At 31.6% G+C, this 26,888-nt stretch overlaps 1 protein-coding gene across 9 annotated transcripts; it reads right to left on the reverse strand.

Annotated features, from left to right (window-relative positions):
- Positions 1–641: 641 nt before the first annotated feature.
- Positions 642–24,746, reverse strand: Cals (calsyntenin-1). Of its 9 annotated transcripts, none has more exons than XR_010576699.1 (12): positions 24,570–24,715; positions 24,137–24,194; positions 17,679–18,088; positions 16,814–17,457; positions 16,639–16,746; positions 13,799–15,038; positions 13,197–13,727; positions 10,301–10,384; positions 10,098–10,234; positions 2,382–2,505; positions 1,270–1,349; positions 642–788 (listed from the first exon to the last, which is right to left on the reverse strand). XR_010576699.1 is itself a non-coding variant. In XM_065514733.1 (11 exons), exons 3-11 carry the CDS (start codon positions 17,857–17,859, stop codon positions 715–717), a joined length of 3,126 nt encoding a protein of 1,041 aa, XP_065370805.1. In that variant the 5' UTR covers positions 17,860–18,088; positions 24,137–24,194; positions 24,625–24,720; the 3' UTR covers positions 642–714. The 9 variants fall into 9 exon arrangements, 7 of the variants coding, with proteins under 7 accessions (XP_065370805.1, XP_065370810.1, XP_065370803.1 ...); XR_010576698.1 differs by having other exon boundaries at positions 642–791; XM_065514733.1 differs by lacking the exon at positions 1,270–1,349 and having other exon boundaries at positions 642–791; positions 24,625–24,720.
- Positions 24,747–26,888: the final 2,142 nt, after the last annotated feature.

Here is a 26,888-nt window from a genome sequence, read left to right on the forward strand (position 1 = left end):
TTTGGTTTTAATAACTAATATTTTAATAAATAAATCTTTTTTTCTTTAAATCGGGTTTTCTTTAGAGTTGAGGATGAGAGAGAACAAATAACAATTTTGTCCGTAACAATAGAAAGAGCTGGATGCGTGCCTGGAATGGTACAAACCAAGCAATGTTTTTATAAATAATGTTAATTTGATATAATCGTTTTAATTAATACATGAAATTAGAATTTAGTATTCTCAAAAAATTCTTCAGAAAACTACTAGTCTGCTTTGAGTAGACTAGAAGTTTTCTGATTGAATGCAAACATTAAAATCTCAAAGTGTGCATTTGAACAGACTTGCAAACTACTTCCGTTTCACATATTTTGCGGAAATAATAAGTGAAAATTTTTGTATAAAGTTCCAAAACTGAAAAATCATTCAACGATTTTATACTAGCGGTACAAACATGTATTTTGTTGTGCTCTTGTTTGCATATGATGAAGAGTCAAGCATGGAATCTACGCTGGTGATATCGTTGTAATTGTTGGTGTAGAGTATTGAATGATCGGGTTTGACTGACCAATGATATATCAAGTTTTTTTTTTTTGTTTTTGTTTTATATATATATATACTTTTTATATATACTATCATATATGTTTCTCTTAAAAATAAAGTTTTCTGTATTAAGTTGTTTTTTTAGCTCTACTCTTTATTTTAAGCTGGTTGTGTATATGAGAGTATGTTTATTTAATTTACGGCCGTGGTAAACATGTTGGAATTATCCCACTCTAGTTGGCTGACATTGGCAAATCGGCCTTTAGCTACTAAGAAAGAAAAAAAAGAAGAAAAAGTAAAATATTATTTTTATTTAAAAGTACAATGCATTTCTATTAACTTCTAAAACCATGTTCTGTATAATTATTGCCTTTTTCTGTCCTCTATTTCGAAAAAAGCTTATACGTAATGTAATGAGCTTTGAACATACTTATTTATTATATATATATATATATGTATGTATGTATATGTTATTGAACTAAAGGTATTTTCACAATCTATCATATCAATAATTAAAGAAAATTATTCTAAAACTAAATTATATTCGGAAAATATAATTTCAATTCAAATATTTATTTAACTCACAAAATATTAACTTAAAATTGTTTATATACAACTTTTAATTTTTAAACAATTTATTTGCAAAAAAGCGGCAGATTAAAGGCAATATTTTTTGCCAGGAAAAATCGGCATAAATTGAACAAAACATGGGTTATTAATATTAAAGCACACATGATGAAATCTTACTTAAATTTTAAGTCGTACAATTTTAAGTACTACGTCAGGGACATAATTTTAATAGTCATATCATTCTCGCACAGAAAATACTAAAATAAGTTTTAATATTGTTCAAATTATTTATATCATGTAAAATGTAATTATAAAGCAAATAAAAATTTAAAAATTTTGACAAGAAAATTAAAACAAAAAACAAAAGTTATTTAAATTGAAATTATAAATTGTTTGCTTTTAGGTTTGATTAGTCAACAAATTTGCATCAGTTGATTCAACCATATTTTAGGGTGAAATTTGTAAATACATATGAACATTAGGATGTTTTGTTTTTACTTTTTTTCAAATTTCGAGGAGTGCGATTCTGATATAAATATATAAATACTAGTTGACCGCCCCGGTTTCGCCCGGTAGCATTTACTAATGTTAGTTCTTCAAGTTTCTCCAACCCACATGCACCTGCCTGTTATTATTTATTTGCAAATAAAATATTTCAATTTGTACTGCTTACTTTAGGGAGCTATTTTATTACAGTGGACTGGACTAAAAAAAACAATAATAATTCCGAGTTTTACCCGGAATTTTTTAATTTTTTTTCTTTACAAACCTGAAAATTTCGAATCGAATAAAAAAAATTCAGCCAAATCGCTCCAGCCGTGATGCTATTACATACATGGACCATTTCATTTTTATATATATAGATAGATAATTCTTAAAGTTTAAATCTTAGTTGAATTCGAAAAGAGTATTGCAATATAAAAACTCACAAAACGAGTAAAATGTTTTTTTTTGAATATTTCTTTGCATGTGGTGTGGTAATCATAATGGTAGGAGAATTTTTTATAGAATTCTGTAATTTTCATACATATAATTCTGTGTAGATGATGATTACGTTACAACTAAATGCAAAAATTAATATTTAATTTTAAAATAAATCTATTACGACGTTTTACAATTAATCTGTTTGGCAATATTTCTCAGATTTTAATTAAACCGAACCGCACTGCTGGAAATAATGACATAAAAGTACACCCTAATGTTTAATTACTTAAAAAATACGCTTATTTCATGTGGTGCATCATATCTACCAAATATACATATGTATATAATATTCCGAAACTACTTACAATCTTCATCATCGGAATCAGAGTTTTCCGAATCTGAACTGCCCTCTGAAACAGCATCACTTTGCATGGGATTAATGGTTATAGTTAATGCTGAATCGTCCCATACTAAAGCCTCGTCAGCAATCTGTAAAATGTCATAAAAAACATAATAGTTTGAAATTAATACAAAATCCATCTGTGGGATGTCTGAATTTTCATTTTAATCGATTTTGAGTTATTGAAAGTAAATTATTTTTATCACCACACATTTAAGTTCAAAATTGAATATAAAATTTGTTTGTATTCTTATATCTTTTGCATGTGCCGAATACTTTAAAATAATAAAATGCTTTTCTTATATCTTTTGCATGTGCCGAATACTTTAAAATAATAAAATGCTTTTTTTAGCTGATAAAACAAACTATTCATAATCGTTTCAGTTTTAAGGCTAAACTAATTTGTTTGGTAAAAAACAATTTGTTGGTTATGTTACGTTTTCAGTAATTCTATATATTTATTCACTTAGAAAACTAGTGTACATCGAGGAAAAAATAATAAGAATAAGAGAATACAAAATAATGAATTAAAATGTGCTCCTCGTAACTATTGTTAGGGTTACATCTCACTTTGAAAACAGACTCCAGCTTGGATACTGATATTATAAATGACATTTGCTATTCTTTATACGATCTCAACAGATACACAAGAACTTTTGTTGTTTCTAAATTCCTTGTCGAAAACAATATCGCCATTTGAAAAGTTCATCTACCATTTCAGCGTGGATGTCAACGGACGGTTCTCGCGTGTTGAATTGCACACTATTACACTAATTTTGTAAATCAAGTCACCAAAGTGATATCTATCTGCATAGTAAAAACAAAATTTCACACATTTCAAAAATTTTGTTAAAAAACAAAAATTTCGAAATTTTGATAAAAAATAATTTTTTGTTTGCCAAAAAAATTTATATTACTAAAACGACTGTGAAGATTAAAAACATGTTAAACATTTCTTTAAGGTAATTTTATTGTGGAATTTCGTTTTTTTCCCATTTTATTCAATAAACTAAACCGTTTTTGAGTTACGCTAATATATGTTGTGCAACCTCCTCCATTTTCGAAATAACGGTATATCTCGAAAATACGAGCTAACCTAAAGAAACGGAATTCAGGTTACCCGAATTAGTTTAAACCACCGGTGCTTGACAGATTTTTCAACTAGCACAGTGTAATTAATTTGTTAATGTTGCTGGTTCAGTTAACATCAAAAAACGTCAACGCAATCAATTATCACATTCAAGAAAAGTTACCATGTCCAGCCACATCATACAAATCTGTTGAAGCCGCAATGAATCAATTATCCAGTTGAATTTTTAAATTCATTGGAACCGCCTGGTAGCCACAAAAAATTTATGAAAGGAATGCCTTTTTTGTTGTAGGTTTTTGATAAATAATACATTAGAGCAAATAACAGCATGTTTTGTTTTTGTAAAAAATTAACGGCAAGTGGTCAAAGTCTTTGTTTGTGAGAAAATTGTTGAAGGCTGTATATACAGTGTAATTTGGTCGAATTTTTAAGTTTATTTAAATAGTTAAAAAACAAAAAAAAAAATGTTTTTGACGAAAAAACTCATAACTCTGACATAACCTTTAATTTTGTAACTTTTTCAGAAAAATTAATTTTGGATAAGCTTTTAAAAAGATGGCCGAATTTGGCCGGGTTTAAACAAACAGAAACATGTTAAATGAAGAATTTTGAGTTTAATTTCATTCATTTCATTATATAATGGCCAAATTTATTTAATTCCTTATTTTGGCTCCCAGCCATACAAAATTTAAATATTTTTTTTAAAACTAAAAATTCTAGAATAGGCCCCATTCAGTAGCAAATTGTTTTAAAAGTTCATATAAAATAGTACAGATCACTTCATATCATTTGCTTCCTATTTTTACCATAGATACTAGCATTGATAATTAATTATCAACACAAAAAGAAAAAAAAAGCAATTAGAAAATGGTAAAAATTAAATCCCAACTCTACTTGTCTGTCAGAATTGATTTATAAAAAATGCGCAACGAATAGAATAATACATTCCACAATCGAGCAATGCGAACTACAAAATATCTCTCCCAGAATAATGAAATTCTGGGAATGCAAATCTGCGGATTTCTTGTAGATCGGGAAAACACAAAAGAAATGGTCTATTATATTTAACCACTTTATAAAATAACAACATATTCCTAAACTTGACAAAATCATCAAAACTCAACCCTAGAAACAATTTCACAAATCGAGAAATATGTTCATGACGTCTTACATTATACACGAATCGAACAACCGTATTCACCACACGTTTGATTTTTCGGAATAGGGTAGCACATGTACCAGTAAAAACTTCAATACAATATAATATTTGAGAAAACATCAACGAATGAGCCATGTTGTACCTAACATGCAAAGGTAAGTACAAATTCAATGAATAAATTTTACGCAGGATAGCTGCAACCATGCAATGCAAATTGTTTTTTTTTAAACAAACACAAACTGCGAAGCGTTTTGCTTGTCTGCAGTTACACCCAGAGTCTCTGGCGGGAATCGAACCCGCAACCCTCAGATTAATAGTTCAGCATACTATCGACTGGTCTATCGGGGCACCCAAATGAAATGTCAATGTGAGCTTCAAAAGAAAGCCTGTTATCTAATATTACTCCTAAGCATCTAATACGTTCAACGAGCTCTATACGATTATCTCCCAAAAAAATCTACATATCCGGGAAAAAGCGATTCGTCGGTCCAAACATAACAGCTCTAGTTTTCGACGGTTGAGAACTAAAGAATTGCGTGAAGTCCAATTAACTACACGTTCCAAACAAAAGTTGATATTCTCACGCAACACATCACTAAATTCAACAGTATTTCGAAATATCAAAAAAACATCATCAGCAAAAATAAAAATCTCACACATAGTAGAGTCATTAATATATAATATAAATAAGAGTGGGCCTAAAACAGAGCCTTGAGGAACACCCGATGAAAGTAATTGAAAAGCCGAATTGAGACCGTTATATACTACAAACTACGATCTACCCAAGGCGAATTCATATAAGGTGTCCTCATTAGCCCAGCTGATCATCAGCTGTTTTATCCAAACTGTCAAAATTTGTGTTTGTGTTGGTGCGCGCCATATACATGTGTGTGTTTGTATTTGTGTGTTTTTAATGCGTCCACTTTTTTCTCTTGTTTAATATTCAATTTCTTATGTTTCTCCATGCGTTTGAACTTATCATCGAACATTTTAACATCCTCCACATAAAATTAAGCAATAAATATACATACATATTACACTAGCTTGTTGTTAAATTCCACTTTAATATTGAATTCGCCTTACTTGTGTTTTTTGACAGATTGGGTAAAAAGCAAAAACAAAATGTATGTTGTTTTTGTATTTTTCTAATTGTTGTAGGGACGATTAGACCTTATATGAATTCGCCTTGGATATACCAATCAGATAAGAAAAAATGTGTCTACAAGCCGAAGTAGAAAAATTAAAATCATCCTTAAGTTTCCTTATCAGCGTAGCATGACTAATAGATTTAAAAGCTTTAGAAATATCAAGAGAGACGAGTACACTCAGATTACCATCATTAACATTTTTTCTTATCTTATATTTGGAAAAATAGATGTAGACATAATTTGGTTAAAGAGATCTAAAATATAACACGATACAGGGGGAAACATCAACTTAACAATTCGAATTGAAATATTTTCAACACCAATCGACTGAGACTTGACTCTCCCTAAAGCATTCAACAAATCAATCTCATCAACATTACGAAACGAAAACGAGCCTACAGGGTTATCAAAATCATCAAAGATAGAACAATCCAAATCATCATCATTATTATCACCAATATAATAATCATTAATAAGATCTACATTACCATCATAAACTGCAGATTCATCACCAACACCAGCCCCTCTTAGAATATTCCAGATACCCCTAGTATCCAAACCACCAAAAAGCTTAGAACAATACTTTCTCTTAAATTTAAGAACAACATTCTTAGCTCTATTACGATAGATACAATAAGTCCTCCAGTTAGCGGCAGAACGCCAAGAAATGTAAGAACGATAAGCAAGGCTACTTAGTGATTTAGCATATAAAATTTCTCTACAATCAAACCAACTATTTTTATTACAGCTGATCCTTTTCTTAACAATGGGAACAAATGTCATAATTGAATCGAAAAGAGAGGAAAGAAGAGAGCATTTATCGTCAACACTAGCAGAATAAAAATCATAAGATCCGAAATCAGACAGAAACAATTGTACACCTTACCAATCAATTGAATTATAGTCCCGATATTCAACATATTCCTCCAACCTCCGATCAATTGGAATCATAAAGGAGGCAAATATTAGTACATGGTGTGAAATGAGCTCACATTGTAACTGGTCAGAAAAACTCACCAACGAAGAATCACTAACCAACCAGTAATCAATAAGCGATGTTGACCCATGTGCAACATCAACATGCGTAGGTTGAGAATTATGGTAAACAGACAAATTATTCCTTAAACAAATTGCTCGAATATTTGCTGATTTGATAACATCAAACATGTTGCAATTGAAATCACCAACAACTATGATATTTACATACCTCATTAAAAGTTCACTATGAAAAGGCAAATAAACAACACCAAATAATAATTTAGAGCCATTAAAATTTAGCTCAACAAAAAGAGATTCAAAAGATCCCAGCTCTGAAACCTGAAATACTTGTTTACACTTTATTTTTCTAGATAAGTAAATTCCCACGCCACCACCTCTGGAGTTCAGACGATCATTCCGATATAACTTGTATCCCGATATTTCAACCGCCCTAGATGAAATATAAGGTTTCAACGAAGTCTCAGTTACGGCAAAAACGTCTAGTAATGAACCTGATAAAATAGATTTTAATTCATCAATCTTAGAGTAATTTGAAGAAGGCCTAATACTTTGGCAGTTGAAATGGGCAACGTTAAATTTATCAGCATAAGGATTCAAAGCAGAATTAATATATGATTTGCTACTGAAAGTTATGCCAATATTATTACTAAGTGACACTAAAGCAAATAATGATGGGGAACCAAAAGTAATTGCAATCAATAGAAAGTATATTAAAGCATATAATCAAAAAATATACAATTAATAATAAACATTTCATTTTCAACTCATATACAGCTGATAAATATAAAGAAAAACAAGTAAGAGTGCTATATTCGGCTATGCCGAATCTTATATACCCTTCACCTTTGTTGTGGATGCATTATTATTTTTTATAATTAGTATATATGTATGTACATTGCCCATTTTCAGCGTACAGCATCCTAAATTTATCAAGAACACAAAAAACAACAACAACGCCAAACGAAACAAAACACCAAAAGAAAAAACAAAATACGCAAGGCAATGAAACCAACACACATCCAAACATACGTTTAATTGTATAAAAAACAACAACAACGCCAAAAGAAACAAAACACAAAAGAAAAGAAAAACCAGCACACAACCAAACAAAAGTTTAGTTGTATAAAAAACAACAACAACGCCAAAAGGAACAAAACACAAAAAAAAAAATACACAAAGCTTGCACATCCAAACATACGTTTTGTTGTTTTTTTTTGTAAAAAAAACCAACACACAACCAAACAAACGTTTAGTTGTATAAAAAACAACAACAACGCCAAAAGAAACAAAACACAAGAAAAAACAAAATACACAAAGCTTGCACATAGAAACATACGTTTTGTTGTTTTTTTGTCAAAGCATGCAACATTGTGTTTTTTGATGAAATTTTCAGAGGTTGTCTCGGATTTTTGCTCATATCTCCGTTATTTATGGACGGATTTTGCTGATTTTGACAGACGGACGGACAGACAGACAGACAGACAGACAGACAGACAGACAGACAGACAGACAGACAGACATACAGACAGACAGACAGACAGACAGACAGACAGACAGACAGACAGACAGACAGACAGACAGACAGACAGACAGACAGACAGACAGACAGACAGACAGACAGACAGACAGACAGACAGACAGACAGACAGACAGACAGACAGACAGACAGACAGACAGACAGACAGACAGACAGACAGACAGACAGACAGACAGACAGACAGACAGACAGACAGACAGACAGACAGACAGACAGACAGACAGACAGACAGACAGACAGACAGACAGACAGACAGACAGACAGACAGACAGACAGACAGACAGACGGACGGACATGGCTCAATCGACTCCGCTATCTATAAGGATCCAGAATATATATACTTTATAGGGTCGGAAATGAAAAATGTAGAAATTACAAACGGAATGACAAACTTATATATACCCTTCTCACGAAGCTGAAGGGTATAAAAAATAGAGATCGAATAATTATAATTAAGTAAAAATTCGTAGGTACCCAATAAACATTTAAATGAAATAAAGATATTTAGTTAAAAGGAATACAAAATTTATGAATGAAGTTAAAACCATGGCAGAACTAGTAAGGTACAATTATTAGAAAGTATGTTCTCAATTATACATTCCCTATAACGTCAAACCAAAGAAAATGGACAAATATAAAATGGAATTTATATATAAAAATATTTGAATTTAAATTTTTGTTACAAAAAAAATGCATCAATAGAGCAAGTTTATTTATTTGTCCACAAAGAACGCAGCAAAATATATTCAAATTTCAACAAATTAAATTAAAATTTAGTACTATAGCTGTCCAAAATATATTTTTTTGTAAAAGAACACTTTTTAGGAATAGTTAAATTAAATTTTCAATAAAATTATCAGCTGTATAACAAATTTTGCGACTATTCAGGCATGATGTTGTCAGATCAGATCAGAATTTGTCAATTTAATCGAACTTTTATTTCAAAAGGGGCCCTTTTTTAATTTTTTTTTTTGCTCAAAAGAAAGCTTAGGTCTAGTCCTTTAAGAGCTTTTTGGTCATCAAGGAAAATATCTAAGCTTTCTTTGAAGAACAAAAAAAAAGGGCCCATTTTGAAAAAAAGTCAAAAAAGTTTTTGATTTCGGAAAAAATTTTGAAATATGGCAACCCTTTTATATTGCAACATGTACGTTCTCTATTTTCTTCTTACATGTTCATTCTTATATTGTAGTAACATTAGTATTACTTTCAACTTTGTATTTTAGTCTTAATGTAAAACTCTAATAATAAACTTCAACAAAAAAAATATTAAAAATTTTTTATTTTTTTTTTAAATATTTTTTTTCGAAAGATTAATGAACTAGCTGTCTAAACTATTTGCTGTCTAAACACATTTTGCTAAGAACAATAGGTAATAAGTTACATGGATGAGAAAAATCTCACGTTTGGCCAAAATGTCAAATTTTGACCCCCTCTAACTCAGAGAGTTCTTGACCGATCTTGTTGAAAAATTGTGTCTGAGTTACTATCCAATAGAACTAACCTTGGAAATCGATCGGAAGACATCGATTTCAAAAGTTGGTTCACTTGACATGAAATGCCCCGTGTTTATGTGGTGAAGGGTGTGAAAATTATGCAGTTTCAAAATCGATTAATTTAAAAATATATAAATTAAAATAAACAATCATATAAAAATTGTTTTGTACTTATATACATATGACCTTGCACAGTAAATATAGCAAGACATTAAATTTTTTAGTTGTAGAAATTGTGAAATATTGTCTCCTTACCTTTGGACATGGCTGATGTCGATCAGTAAATTTTTGATTGCTATTATTTTTTAGACGCGCAATTGAAACACCGCCTAACAATATGACTAAAAATACGCAGATCAAAATTATCAGCATTGTAGGATGAGCACTTTCGGCTGCGTTATATAAAAGATACAAAATCAGGTTAGTACATCCGTTAGAAATAAAATATGTATTCTTACCTTTATGGGCTATGGAATGTATGCGAGATTTTGGTTCTTGTGCATCATGCTGATGAGTCATTGCATGAGCATACACTTTATTTTCTAAAAATCAAAAACAGATAATAATAAAAATTTTGTTTATACATGTTTGATAGAAAATATCGTTAATTAACAGAAAATATTCGTAACTTTTGCAAGACTTTAAATCCAAAATATCCATAAAGCTATTGCAATTTTTAGATTTGTAGTATTTCAATATTTTTGGTTTGTCAATTTTCAAAATTAATATATCATCAATTTCAGGATAGATCGCCAACAAATTTACCGATGGTGTTTAAATGTTCACAATATTGTGGCAATAGGGCAATAAAGTAGCGATAGGGCAATAAAGTAGCGACAGTACTACAACAAATACAACATTTACAAAAACCACAAGCAATTTTGTTTTTGGTTTAAGGTCTGAGCTGTCAAAGTTGCCTGTTGTTGTTTTTGCTTTTGAGCTTGTTGTATTTTTCGCCACAACAACCACAAGTGAATTGACAGTTCAGACCAAAGTAAAAAAAATAGTCAGCTGTTCTACTGAGTCTACTTTATTAATTTACTTTGAGGGTGGCCTTGTTTGTATGGATGAAAAATAAAGTGTCGATGTTCCCAAGTAATTTTTCCATTGATTATATAACACATTATAATTTGATTGGGTTATAAAACAAACAATTTAATTTAACTAAAATACTTTCCACGAAAAAATATTGGTTATTTGTCATGCTTTATTTGTGATTAACGTTTTTTTTTTCATTTTATGTGGTAAATGAAAAAACGCGGTGATTACATAATATAAAAATAATTAATATTATATATATTAGATACACATTGCTAACATCTAACCGGGAAGAATATTCCAGAAATGTCAATTAAATTCGAAATGGGAAATAGAAAAACCCCGTTTCGGAGAAACTATATGATGTTCATGTTCATAACGTTCGAATATGTTTAGACTTACACGGTAAATTCACAATCGTCATTGAAAGACATTTCACGTGATAACAATATATCGGTATCTCAGAATGACATAAACTATTATTTTGGTTGGGAACATTTTGGAGGCCTCCCTAATGTATACAAATAACGTTTACAAATAAACCCAAAGAGTATATGTGCAGCAAATTTAAAGAATATCGAAAGATACGTGGTGAATTTATATTTTTTTTTAATTTTTGGTAATTATTTTTTGAATTATTGGTACTTATTTAAAGTTTCCCATTTGTGTAAATTGTTTTGCAAATTTGTTTTTAAATGTTGTGCAATTTTAAACTGTTAATTTTATTTCTGAATATTTAATAGAAATGTCAAAATAAAAATAAATTAAATGAAAGCAAAACAAAAGTAAAATTAAATTAATGCAACTTTAGAAATCATTTGTAAAAAACATTAACTATTTGACTCAGCATGTTATTTTCCTGTTATCTTAAGAAAAAATGGAGTTTTTCCAAAAAATATTTGTTCCTTTTATTCTTATATACATATGAAAAATAAGTCAAGTTTTTTTCATTCTTTTTTTAAGTTCAAAATTTGGACCAAAAGATCTTGAGACCCGAATTTGTTATATTTCGCTCTTTCTCTCTTAGTTTTCGAAACAATGTCATTTTAAACTTCTAATTTTTCTGTTTTTTAAGAAACTTCATGGCGTTAGCAAGTTTCTACATGAAAATAACTTTTAAATGAGAAACTATATCAAAATTTCGATCTGACAGAGTGATAGTTAGAGATGTTAATTTTTATTAGACACTAAAAAGCATAAAATACTTGCATGAGTACATTATATAAGAAGAAATAACAATAAAGTATGTACATTAGGCCGGGTCGAATTGTATACACGATAAAAAAGTAAAAAATCGTATAGCAGAAACGCAATCTAAGAAAGATTTCTCAAGAAACCGTAGGTCTAAAATGAAATCCTATCTTGCACATTTCGACTTATCCAATGATATTTCAGTATATATATATTTTTTAATAGTTTTTTTATTGGATAAAAGTCGAAATGCGCAAGATAGGATTTGATTTTAGACCTATGGTTTCTTATCTTCTCATCTGAGATAAAATCAATTTCATTTGAAGAGGATTTAAATTGAGTTTTGTTAGATAACTTACAAAAAAAGGCGAAGAATTGATTTTCTAGAGCCCCAATCAAGAAAAACCAAAAATACCGTTTTCCTTTATTAACTATATTGTAGCAGGAGTTGAGCTTAACAACTTTGCTGAACATCACTTTGCGATATTCAGGAATGTAGAATGTCAAAATGAATGAAAAAGGCACACAAAAATTCCAATTTACCCTATTTATTTACGAAAAATAGGATTTGGAAAATCCCGAAAACCCCGGGATTTAAAATTAAAAACGGGATTCTCCGTTTGGCATCTCTAGTGATAGTAAATGAAACGCACTTTCAATTTTTGGTTTTATCTCAATCTTCTCAAAAATTGGAGTTAGCTGGTTTTTCCATACGACCACAGAAATAAAAAGCAACAAATCGATAACATTTTATGAGAAATCTATTGAACATTTTGACGTTGAACGTTGCCTAATTTCTGTACGGTTTAACATTATCCGATTTGAATAAACTTTTCAGCGTTGCAGTTTTATTGCAAGTGTCACACTAATCCGAACCTTATGCCTCAAAATTCGAACATCGCAGTAACAAAATATATTTACCGGTAATTTACTACGCTTATTAAGAAATCCTATACAAAAAGCTGTAGTGAGTTTGGTAATTTTACATCTTTCTCTATGTTTATTTTAAACAAAAGTCACTACTGACATAGTTAATATGTATAATAGTGTGATAAATTTACCACCAGAAGTGAACCCCGTTATAGTTTTTATTTAAAATTACCTGCGTCAAGGGTTTTTTCTTACCAGTGTATTGAATGCCATCTGCTGCATTTGTTTGCAAATCACCACCTCCATTCACCGTGAGAGAACTGGGAGCTGTCGTTGTTTTAACACCATTATTCACTGGAACTTGCTTGGGATGCAATACCGTGAGTGTCAGCGTAAATTCGGCACTTTTGAACTGAGAATTCATTTGAGAGCAAGTGACTTTGAATACACGATTTAGATAGTAGGCTGGTTTCTTGTTGCTGTAGACCAAAGCATTCAAGACATCCAAGTAATTGGCAATGCTGTCAGGTCCTATCATTTCGACGCCGTCCTTGTTGATGTTCGTTTTGATGTACAATGTCGTAGAGAGATTCTCGTCGCCATCCACCTGGATTTCTTCGTGGTCTGGATTTAGTGAGGGAAATACAACAACGCTGCATGTGTCTAATATTTGTGATTGTGCTGGAACAGGTTCTCCCGAGGCGGTAACAATACTAATATTGATATTGCCCAATATGTGAACGCCACTTTTGATTTCCGGATAAGACACCAAATTATTGGAATTACCTGTGCGAAGAAAAAAGTTGGAAGATTCATTTCAATTTCAAATGAAAAGAAAATATAGAGTTATCAATTACAAGTTATCAATATTTTGGAATTTTCTCCTTTATTGAATTTAGCACTCGATTCTGATTGGACTTTGTAGCCCAATGTGTCTGGAGACTTTTGATTAGCCTGAGTCATAAATGTTGTAGTAGGCGTTTCGGGAGTATGTCTGCGTAGCGTGGGACTTTGGATGCTTAGTGGGCTGTAAGAGGAGTCTAGTCTTTGCATATGTGCCGCATATGATGCTGTGGCGTTTGCTGCCAACACCAAAGGGCTAGTTGGTTCATTGACCATTATGTAGGTCTCAACCGTGGGCAAGCGAATGGCACTCTGATTGATGCACATCATGGTGGTACGCACCTCAATGTTGCGACGTCCGATGGTGGGATTCTCCTTTGTATTTATGTATTGAATTTTCTGCAGCAAGAGCTCAACATTACTCTTGCTCTGTCCTTCAATGTAGATTTCGTTCAATTGTGAATTTGTTTGGACCTGCGACTCTGGCTCCAATAGGCTCTCGGGGGGTGGCAACAAATGTTCGGCACAGTTCGTGCCGCATTTGACATCGTCATTTGTTAGAACGGCATTCAAAGATATCTTGATCTCAGAGATGTCACCATTAAATCCATGTTTTAGACGATTTTCGCTACTCTGATAGCAAGCACCCACGGCCAAGGTGGTATTAACACCATGAGCCGCATGTAACGGCCAATCGTCAATTACTTCGGGATTGTTATGGCGATCTTCCAAAGAATTTTCAAAAAGTACACCATCAACATACAGTTCCACCTTGGAATTTTGATCGACATTTAACACATAATGATGCCATTCATTGTCGCAAACTTGTGGTATTTTCCAACGCCATTCAGCCGGGCTGAATATATTCAAATCGCCTTCATTGAAATTCTTACGCAACAGCAGTATTAAGCGACAATTTCTAACAAAGAGAGCCATATGATGACGATTCATTTTGTGGTCATCGGCACTGCAAACAATGTGCTCCTTCACATGCTTATTTTCACCCGATGAACCGCTAAAGTGCCTAAATATAGTTATAATACTGAAGGGTTGTTGCGAAAAGTCATGACGCGCTATCAATTTGTCTGGTATGATTACACCAGATGAGCCATCGAAGTGAAATATTGGTTCAGATCCCTCATCGTACGATAGATCTCGAGTCCACTCGGCATTTCTTGGCAACAGGTCCACCAAAGTCAAATGTTGAGAACAGTTTGTTATATCCCGATCGCAACCAAATGATATATGCTTTGTCTACAAAAGAACAAATAAACGAAACACATTATATATAGATATAGCTATAAATATAATATTTACAAAAACTGTGCCGCACGGCTCTTAATGGTGAAGGTCAAAATTTTACATTTGTCCTTCACCATTTAAGGGTTAAAATTGTCCGTTTTTAGTAAAACTTTCAGAGTATATTTAACCCTTCGTTACTCGCAACTGATCTGGTTGATACAGGCAAACATTTTTTATTATAAATATTTTTAATCACCCTAAATTTTTTTGTATTACTCTTTTAAATACATTGCATTTAATATTGTTTTTATGTTTTCGAAATAAAAAGTGAAGAGATTATTTTCAAACGCTCCTTTTTTGTTGATATCAATTTGATACATTGCGACTAGTCTCGATTGAAAGTGATTGCGACTAACGTATGGTTAAAATTATCTGAACTGTAAGATTCTGCATAGGTTTTACTTAAAATTCATAACAGTAAGGAAATTGGTCCCATTCGCCAAAATATGGCCAAAAAAATGTTTTTTCCCGAAAATCGCAAATTTTAAATCGTAGTTACGGAAAAAGTGTAGGAGGTATCGACATAATTTTTTCATATTTTTATTCTCTATTATGATCTCAATAAATCCCAATGTGCTGATCAAAAAATTCTGAAATTTGTTTAACAAAATTTTAAAAAATTTGAAAATGAAGATTCGAAACAGCCGTTAAAAAAATTTATTTGTTTGGCCATACCTGCGAATAGGTTAGCGGTATCCTATAAAGACGAAAATTCATACACAAGTAAATACGGATATATTTTAAAAAAAATTAGCTTTTATTTTAATTTTTCTCAAAATATGTTAATTTTTTTCATAAATTTCTTGTTCAAGTAGCCTGAGACACGTTAATGATCTGGGGAATTTTAAATAACTTTAACATTTTTTAACCAATTTTTTTCAGTTATATCTCATTACAATGTCAATTGCGTACACATTTCGATTTTTTTGCATTCAATTGCAAAAGTATTACAAAAACTGAAAAATGTTTGCGATAATACAGTTTTTGAGTCATTTTGAACCACATAAATAAATGTACAAAACAATGCATATATCTGAACTTTGATATCGATGCGCGTCCCGAAATCGTTTTCCGATTTGGCTCAAATTTTTAGCACTTGACTTTTAGGTCTCGTGTCACAATATTCCACCAGGCACTCTTTGAAATCTGCTTAGTAGGTAATAAAAAAGAACCTTAAAATTAAAGGTGGGCGCCTTGAAAATTATTTTTTTGCTATCGAAAAATCGATGATACAATATCGATTGAGACAAAAATTGTTTGCTAAATTCCATGTGATTGTCAATTATATGTATGCATGAGGACTGTTTTAACACACAAGTGTGTTTTATTGAACTGTGTCAATTCATACAATATTTGGACCAAATTTCGTATTTTTAGTTCCATTAGTTTTGGCTTTATCGCACTTAAAATTCAGTTTATGAAAAAAATTCAAGTATTTGTCTTAAATAGCTGGCCACCACTGTATGTTTTTTTTTTTTTTTTGATTATATTCTTATTTCGTCCAATAATGGTGTAATGTCACGTAACCTTATTTTAAACTCCATGTACTTACTTTAAGAGAAATTGAAGTATGTATATTAAGATTTTGACTGTCACAGTACATGTCACACAATTCCAAACGGGCATTTGGAAACAGTGATAAACTTTCTGTGGATGAAGTCTGCAAAGAAAGTACAATAAAATTCACTTCAAGTTTAACTGTTAAAAAAATATCCTGACGCACGTACCGTGTAATCGATTCTCGCTGGTATGCCCAAAAATTTCGCCTCACAAACACGCCGCACTTTTATGCTCACCATGATGGGCGACGATTGTTTCATGGCGCAATCGTAAGCGACGACCGATAGTATATAGTTGTGTGACACTTTGTGCGACAACTGTTCGATGTTCTTGATCGAACCCTCGTTGTCTATAGTAAATGGTTGATCTTTGTTGAGTATTTCATATTTGCACACATCACCATACAGCGGTGTACAATCTTTGTCAATGGCTTCGACTCGTATGATCTCCTTGTACAGGCGTCCTTCGTCCGCTTCGCACACGTAAGACGGCTGCAGAAATGTGGGAGCATATTCATTGACGTCGATAACGGCAATGTGGACATTGGCAGCAGCCGAATGAGTGCCATCGCAAAATACGGCGACAATTTCAAAGTGATAGCTTTTACGCTTCTCGCAATTCAAAGTGCGACGTGCCTTTAAAATGCCCAAATTGTTTATTAATTCAATTTGGAATGGTATTTCATGATATGGTTTCTTAATAATATGGAAGTTGCATATTTTCTCCTCATCCACCTTAATCAGAGGCGTTATTTCTACAGATGTCTCGTTTTCACGTATTAGTCCGTGATACGATTTTTCCAAAACATTTTCTGTGAAGAGAAATGCAATAATATAAATACATAACAAATATTTTTGTCACTTTGGTTTTTAATTTATGGTGAAATATGGAAATAAATCTGCAATCACAAAATATAAATTCAGAGAACTGGCTTCGTAAACCTGTCTCCCCGTCGCTGGTACCGCCGTGCAAAATGTAAATTTCATTAAATAAAATTAAAATCGCAATATCGGGTTATCATGAATACGTTACCTTTCTGTGATAGATAGTCATCATCGTTCTCACTAGATACTGAGTTTGTTTGATATTTATATGAGTTCGAAGAAGCTGATGATAACGACGATGAAGAGGCGGAATAAGATGCATATGTTTTCTGTATTGTGTTCAGGTCAAAGAGAAAACATATTGTCATCAGTAGCAAAATTCGACTCATTTTAGTTGATGATATGGATTAATCTTAATTTGTGTGATGTGTTTAATTTATTTAAGTTTTCTTCTAGTTTAATGGACGTTTTAACTTTTATTTTAACCTTGTATTTGTTGTTGCTTATTTTAAGTCTCTTTAAGGGAAAGTCTCTGTTTTTTCCACACCTTTCCCCTTAAAAGAAGCCATTCATGCGCTTAATAAAAAAAATGCTGTCTTCGTGTGAAACAAAGTTTTTCTGAAAAATAATAAATAACAAAAATATTTTCGTTAATAACTCAATTATAATACAAAAATAGAATATTATTTTATGCCAAGTGGATGAAAATATACAGACAGATACATATAATATATAAAACTAAATTGAAAATTGTTGTAAAATCCTAAAGTTAAGTATATTAAATAAAATAAATATTTATTTTGATTTTTAATGCATTTTTAAATTTTTAATTATTAAATTTAAAGAGGATATTGTTAGTTAATCTCCTTTCGAATACTTCCATATATTGAAACATGGAAACTGTGGTTTTTCGAAAAATAGAAAACATTAAAAAAATCGCCACTGTGGTATCCAATAAATTTCAGGTACTATTCAGGCAGAATTTTATCTGAATGAGTCCAGTATTTAAGGTGCATGAGTACCATTCAAATGACAGACATACATATTTATTATTTTGCAAAAGTGAATACTGAGTTTACACTATACACTACATCAACTAAACGAATGAATCCGTCATTGCATGATTCACTAAAGCAAGTGTTTTGTTACAAAATGCATGTAATTGCTTGCATTTCTGTAAACTCTTACCATTCATAAAAGCAGCGAATCAATGAGTGTTTTGAATATTCGCGGAGTTTTTTTTAATTAATTTAAGACTGTATTTAGAAAGATTTTTCTTGCATATTTAAATGTTTTCAATAGTTTTTATTATTTCGATGTTCATTGTATCTTGAACCACGCGCGAAAATTTATTGAAAACAAATTATTGCACTGATTTTGTCTTATTTGAATGCTTTGCATACAAATCAAAACACAGTAATCATTTTTGAGTTGTTATTGTTAACGGTATTTAAAAAATGATTGAGTAAATGACAATCAATTGTGAGAGCGCGAGCACTGCAAGCAATATAATTTTCACATGTTGATGATTGAAAACACAACAAATGCATCGATTTCATTCATATAGAAAAAAGCGAATCAACTCATGCATTCACACCAGAGATGTAGTGAATGCATCAATGTAAAATAATTTTTTTTAACAAAAGAGTTCTCTTTATTTCGCGTTTTTTTTAAATAAAATTTATGAATCGTAAAACTTTGTAACAATTGCAAAGCACATACGTTATTGTTGTAACAGCGTAAACAACTTTACAATATTGAATCAGGGGGTTCTGCATGTAGATCAAGTCCAAGGGATTGTTCTACTTTGACTGGATTCAATGGGTTCATTATTATCGAAGTATTAATAAAATATGTATACGGAATGTACATCCCAAGAACCTTACAACATATGGAATTATATGTTCTCTTAAACCGACATTAAAAACAAAACGGCAGTCTCTGGCAGGGTCTCGCATTCCAGAAGGAACACGGTGAGCATGACACTTAGAACTACCCTCCCCCTCTGTGTGGTAGTGCCTGTTCTCCTTCGGGCGGCTATCTGTCTATCTCCCATATTGGGCGGCTGTGGAGGTCTGCTATTCCCCAGTGGTGCAGCAGTTTTCAACACCTGACAGCAGGTATAAAATTCAACCAAAAATTGTCCGAAAGGACTCATGGAAGGTCGCAAAACATGCCCCATGTACCCGGTCGGGGTCTTCATATTTTCCGCGGACCCTACTCCTACAGCGATGATAACGGGCTGTGGTGAGTCGAATGCTACTGTGACCCAGGCTAGTCTGGTGATTACACCGAGCCAGACTGCATGCTACTGGTGTTGCATGAGGTCATTCTTGTACATCCAGATTGACTGACTGACTGAAAGTAACTAAAAGCAATAGGTGGTAGTGGCCTAAGCAGTTTGATATGGTTGATATCCAGCTATATGACGCACGATCACGGATATCATCCGCCAAGTGTAGTGAAAAGGGTGAAAGAATCCATAATACCTTTGGTTGTTGTTGTTGTAGCAGCAGTGATTGCTGAGTTGACAGCCCTTGGCCGAGTGAGCTCGGGTCATTCCGGTGCGTAGAACCGGCTGTCGTGGGAACCTTTGGTTATCTGCCCTGACGGCAGATAGCAGTGACACCAATAGAAGAGGTGAGAGTCTTTTCAGATTCATACTTAGTATTAGTTTGTAAGTAGTAAATAGATGTTCAGAACCTACCTTAATTGTTTCAATCAGAAGTGAGGTGCTAGACTTAGCACTTGTGAGTGCTGAGCACCACAGTATGATTAATAATTGAGCTGTCCCTAGAGACTGCTCCTTATGCGATATATATTGATTTCAATATTAGTGTAATTTAGAGTGTTAATACCATTCTAAATAGGAGGAAGACCAACTGGGAAATGCAAAGTGATGTACTCTCTCGGTCTTTACCTAACCTGTCAGCTATTGAAAGTAGGGAAGATATTGAGGCAGCAGAAGTGTTCCAATCGGCTACTAATTCGTCCTGTAAGCTCAAGAGGTAGGAATAAGCATCCTTGGTGTAATCCTCAGATAGCACTCGCCAGATGGACGTAACTGGGTAACTGGCTGGCATACAAGTCCTCATTGAAACATTTCAAGAATCTTAGGAGGAACGCGAAAATGAAACACTGAAGGGAATTCTGTAGCGAATTAGAATGATCCTCAACCTCTCCAGTTGTACCAAAACCAATAATATTTTTCATAAAGACTCTTTTGGTCGCTTAGTGGGATGCGAGTGGGATATCTACAAAATAAATATTTTGTAACTCAAGACATACAATTTTCGACTTTTCGAATTATGTAATATCTAAATTTTTTCAAAATGGGCCCCTTTTTTAAACATTTTTTTTTTGCTCAAAAGAAAGCTGAGACGCGATTGGGATATCTATCAAAATATTTTGTAACTCAAGAAATAACTTTTTTAAATTTTTTTTGCAAAATCTAATTTTTTTTGCTCAAAGGAATGTCTATTCCCTTAAAGATATTTTTGGTCACTTAGTGGGATGTGAGTGGTATATCTATGAAAATAAATATTTTGTAACTCAAGAGCAAGGTTGCCAACTCTTCAGCTCAGAAAATGGCTAGATTTTGAATTAGAAATGGCTAGAAATGGCTAAAACCCAAAAATAACTGAATACAAATTCAAAAATATTACATTTCTTGCCCCCATTGCCACGAAGTCTGGTTATGTGTTAACTAATAGTTATACTGACATTTTTAAACTGCAGTAAAACTATTAGTTAGCACCTAACCAGACTTCGTGTTAATGGGGGTTAGAGATTATAAACAGCTTTAAAAAAGTTTCGAACATAATATTGTCATCAGATTATTTTAACAGTTTTAAAAAGTTTTCGAACATAATAACACAGGTCAACAGCAAAAAAGCTTTTTGTAGTCATCAAATCGATGAAAGCGGGGTAGTAGACATGGCAGAACAAATCACAGTAGCATTGAAAACAGCCTGCGATGCATCCATGCCAATCAAACGGTCAAACAATAGAACGAAGCCAAACTACTGGTGGAGGCAGTATCAAAGATTTTAGCAGATTTAAAGATTGTAATATCAATATTTTTTTTTCCTTTTTGAAACAATTTAGAAGACTGTTTTCATAAAACCAATAATATTCTCATCAAATCATCAACAGACGAATTTGTTTAAAAGGACTGTTTCTTTGTCATTTGATAAAAAATACTGTTTTATTTTTAAAAAATTACAAAAATGTTCAAGAAAAGTATAAAATAAAAAAGGCTAGGACAAAATAAAATAGCAAGATCTTCCGGCTAGATTAAATCTAGCCATTTTTTTATGGCTAAATGAAAATAAAATCGCTAGATCTAGCCGGAAAATGGCTAAATTGGCAACCTTGCTCAAGACATACAATTATTGACTTTTTTTTCCTTTGTTGTTTTCCTTTAAGTCCTATTTGGTCGCTTAGTGGGATGCGAGTGGAATAAATATCAAAATAAATGTTTTTTAACTCAAGGCATACAATTTTTGTGTTAAAACATTTATGTCTTGAGTTACAAAATATTTATTTTGATAAATATCCCACTTGCATACCGCTAAGCGACCAAGGAAAATATCTAAGCTTTTGTTTAAGCTAAAAAAAACAAATTAAAAAGAGTCCATTTTGAAAAATAAAGTCAACAAAGTTTTTGATTTTGCAAAAAAGTAAAAAATTGTATGTTTTGAGTTACAAAATATTTATTTTGATAGATATCAAACCCGCATCCCACTAAGCGACCAAATAGGTCATCAAGGAAAACATCTAAGCTTTATTTTAAGAAAAACAAAAAGGGCATATTTTGAAAAAAAGTCAAAAAAGTTTTTGATTTCGGTAAAAAAATATTAAATTTTTTTTAGTTTTTTTTAATATTGAAGAAAGAGCTATCTAAACTATTTGGGACACATTTTGCTAAGAACAATAGGTAATAAGTTACATGGATAAGAAAAAACACCTGCTTGGCCAAAATATCAAATTTTGAATCAGAGAGTTCTCGACCGATCTTGTTGAAAAATTGAGTATTTACTATCCAATAGAACTAACCTTTGTGCAAATTTCATCCCGATCGGAAGACATCGATTTCAAAAGTTGGTTCACTTGACAAGAAATCCCCCATATACATATATGTAGACTGAAAAAATGCAAAGTTTGTTGGACTTGGAATATTGTCTCTTTGTAGATAAGTAAATATTTAGATAAAGTTAGTGTATAGCCAATATATTAGCATTAAATTTAACGTAAAAAGGTGGCTCTAATTCCGAATAAATTATACGGTTTTTTCAAATACATATATACATATATTTCTTATTAATATTAAATTAATAATATGAATAATTGAAAATTTTAAAGATTGATTTCTTAATGACAAATGTCCTCTTAATATTTATTCTGAGTAAGTAATTTTCTATTCATTGCACAGGTACACAATATTTGGCCTAGAGTCATAACAAAATATCAATTGAGTCACATTTGTCATATTTTTCAACGATTATTTAATATTTTTGTTTACTAGATTGCGCACAAAATACACATTTATTATGTATTTGTATATATTTTGAATGTTACTCATATGCTATATTTAAGATAAAATGTTGCAAGTTATATTGTACAAAATGTTTGTGGCTTGTTCTTTTTTCGAATAGTTTTGCCGTGAGAAACGCGTCAACCAACCATTTTTTGTATTTGGTTGAACCAAAATGCGTTTGTTACAAACTGAAATGTTATTTATCTTGTGTGAGTGTTTTTTTTTTTTTGTTTTGTTTTGGTTTGTTTTTTTTTCTTTTTTGGCTTAAAGGTGCTCATAATAAGGCGATGTAACATAAAGATACATTTGACATTTGCACACCGTACTACATAGCCATTGGACTTAACACACAGATTTATGGATTAAATTATTCGACATTGAAAACTGAAACGGTTCATGATGATGACAATACCATAAAATATGACACATTGACACAAAATAATGAACATTGAAATTCTTTCACTTTGAAACCCTGAAGAAAACTACATTTTTTCGATATATCCCGTTAATTAAAGAATTTTTGTTTCTTTCAAATATAAAAGATTCAATAAAATTACACCAAAAATTATATCGAAAACAATAGGTTCTAAGCTGCTGTCGCCGCCTCCCATTATTTTAGATCAACTTCGTCCTATGTACACAATCACTTAATTGCAGCACAAAGTATATACTCTGTGGTAGCAGGGATATGTATATCGATCAGTGTCCCGTAATTCAGACTTTCTCACTAATCCCGTTATGGACTTGAAACATATTGGTTGGTTATTGGTGCGAACTATTATTATATGGACCTACTTAAAAACTTCTTAACATTTTTTGTCATGGTGACTACTTTTGAGTTGGTGTATACGAAGCACATAGTTTGATATGTAACAAAAAAATATATACAAATGAAAATAATCGATAATCGACCCCGGCAGTTAAGTTTTAGCTTAACTAGTTAATTTTAGAACAATTTATTCTTGCAACATTTAGCTGACATATTTAGCATTGCGTGTGTCAATAAATAATGGCGGCATGGATTAAACTTTAATGTTTCTTTTATCATAGTAATAATAATAATAATACAATGAGGCTAGTTTTTAATAAAAATGGGCAATATTTTACGGAAACCTGCACATACTCACATGATTTTATCCTTGTTTTTCAGTTGCCTCAAGTAAGCTGAATAGTTTGCAGTTAAATCTATATTCCTAATGAGAAAAAAACAACATATGTATGTTTAAGAAGGGTTTTCTAAAAAAAAAAACAAATCCACTTGCACTAAATATTAATTTCTGAATGATAAAATCGGTATATATACCAATAATATATACATATAATAAATATATATATGTATATACATACATAATATATAAAGGAATATTTTGTTGTCCTCTTTTTTCTATAAAATTACACGTCTTTTATTAATATTTATTATTATATACATATATTTATGCATGTAAATTTATTATTGTTATTTATATTCATGTTTATTTGCAACTTAAATTTTTTTATTATTATTCATTAAAAACATCTTAATTTAACTTCATTAATATATATACTTTCTTTCTTCTGTACCGTGTTCAAGTTTCAAAACTAATTTGATCTTTTAGATTTATTTTATTTTTTTTACCATATACGAACTATATTCAATAACATCCAGATACACACATTACTGACTGGATTTCTTAAGAAAAAATATAAATGTGTAAAATGAAAACAAATGAACGACAAAAAATAGATAGATGGGATGGTTAGATACATATCTATTCTATAGATTTTCGGGTTATACGTTTAGCTGCCATAAGAGTGAAGAGCGCGACACTATGGTTTGTAGTTTTGTAAGTAAGTTTTATGCACCCATACAGCATCAATTGTTGTAATGCAGGTAGCAAGGCGAATTCATATGAGGTGGTAGCAAGTTCTATAAAAACAACAATTGGTCTTACAAATGCCAAAAAAAAACGAAAATTAAAGAAATGTGTATAAAAATAGTGTGGATAATTGAATAGTGGCGGTTTAACTTATTTATGTAAAAATAAATATTTAGTTATTAAGCTTAGAATATGTAGACAATGAAATATAAAAACAGAACAAGCGAAAAAAGTAATGAGCTGTTTGACCGACTCCACCATTCTTGAATTCGCATTGGCAGGTAGTTACCCTGCAGTTCAATGAACTAGTTCCACCTCGTCAATTTAATTAGCCACTGAGAACTACTGCTAGTAAATTGTCAACCCACTCGCAATACAGGTGGACGATTGGCGCATTCTGCATAACACTTCAGTATTACATTCAATAGTACTAATACTCCAGCATTTGAGATATAAATGAAAATATAAATTTTTCAGGCAGCGGTGTTGAACCCACAACCTCTCGTTTTATATTCAACTAGGTGAACCCGGTCCGCGTTGCTGGCCCTTAGAAAACATCTGTTTCAAAGTTAATACATGTGGTTACAATCCGGCTGGTTCCAATGTATTCAAAAATTCAGTAGGATAATCGACGGATTGTTCTTCGTTCATTACTGTGTCAATCGATATGTATATTATTGTTTCGCCAGGCAGTTTCAATTGTATTTGCTCATTGAGCTTGTTAACATCATAATTTGTTGATGCCAAAATTGCACCTTCACACAGCCAATCCGAATTTTTGTAGATGGTTGTAAGACTTGGGAATACCTTGTCGACAATGGCTTGAATATTCATTTGCTTTTGCAGAAGTTCGGGAACGAAATCTAATTTGTGGCGGGATCAATTGGAATTTTTCCATTTCCTATGTCCAACAATTGTTTTGAGAATGTTTCGGCAAAAGGTTATTGCAGCAAATGCACACGCATGTTCGTTGATAGCGTTCGGCTTCTGTAGCTCATTTCCAGTGAAATAAATTTGAAGGAACTTCGGGAGTAATGATCCAATTCTGTGGTACATTTGTCATTCAACTTTAAAGGTGGTTTGGATAATTTGAAGGAATTGCTTGGAAAAATGATGCGCCTTAAATGGAACTTGGACAATTTTTCTTTGTCCAAGAAAACAGTGGTTGCAACCATACGACAAAAATAAAAAAAAATATATTAAAATATTGATCTTGAAGGGGAATAATTAGTCGCTAAAACCATTAAATTTTTCTACTTCTGATTTGTTTTGATAATTTCTAACGGTACTTCCATAATATAAACAATTTAAGTGAGAACAAACATACGTGCATAAGCTAGAAGAAGAAAAAACGAAAACAAAGTATAAGTTCAATTGTGGATTTATATTTTATAAAAGCGTTTGATTCAAATTTAAAAAAATGGATATAAAAACTTATGGTATTGGCTTTGTTTTAAATATATTTCATGTCGGTTATTTGTGTTCTGTATTTAAAAAAAAAATAATTTTTCAGAAGTAGCTTTTCGTACGTGTTTTTAGAATTTGTGTTGAAATAATTTAGAGTTTTTTTATTATTGAACATTTATTATTTATATTTTTATTAATTTGTTTATTTACATACATATCTTTTTAATTTATTATAAAGGAAACGTCCAACAAGTGCCGATTTTCACGCCTCTCCATTACAATATATATAGTCTGTCTAAAATTAGTTTCTAATGTAAAAAAGTACATATATTATTTATTTCATATTTTCTAATCTTAATGTGAGTTGCAAAACGGGGAATCCCGTTCCCGAAAATCCCGTTTTCGGGATTTTATAAACCCGGAATTTTTTAATTTTAAATCCCGGGGTTTCGGGATTTTCCAAATCCCGTTTTTCATAAATAAATAGGGGAAATTGTCATTTTTGTGTGCCTTTTTCATTAATTTTGACATCTACATGCCCGAATATCGCAAAGTGACGTTCAGCAAAGTTGTTAAGCTGAACTCCTGCTACAATATAGTTAATAAAGGAAAACGG

The sequence above is a fragment of the Calliphora vicina genome, chromosome X, assembly GCF_958450345.1.
Source record: "Calliphora vicina chromosome X, idCalVici1.1, whole genome shotgun sequence".
Taxonomy (NCBI): Eukaryota; Metazoa; Arthropoda; class Insecta; order Diptera; family Calliphoridae; genus Calliphora; species Calliphora vicina.

Coding starts and splice junctions, on each gene's coding strand:
- Cals (XM_065514737.1), bottom strand. CDS start 17,859: ATGAGTCGAATTTTGCTACTGATGACAATATGTTTTCTCTTTGACCTG. Junction 2,506..10,097: donor GACATCAGCCATGTCCAAAG/GTAAGGAGACAA, acceptor GACATTTTACAG/ATTGCTGACGAGGCTTTAGT. Junction 792..2,381: donor TGATTCCGATGATGAAGATT/GTAAGTAGTTTC, acceptor TTTCTTTCTTAG/TAGCTAAAGGCCGATTTGCC.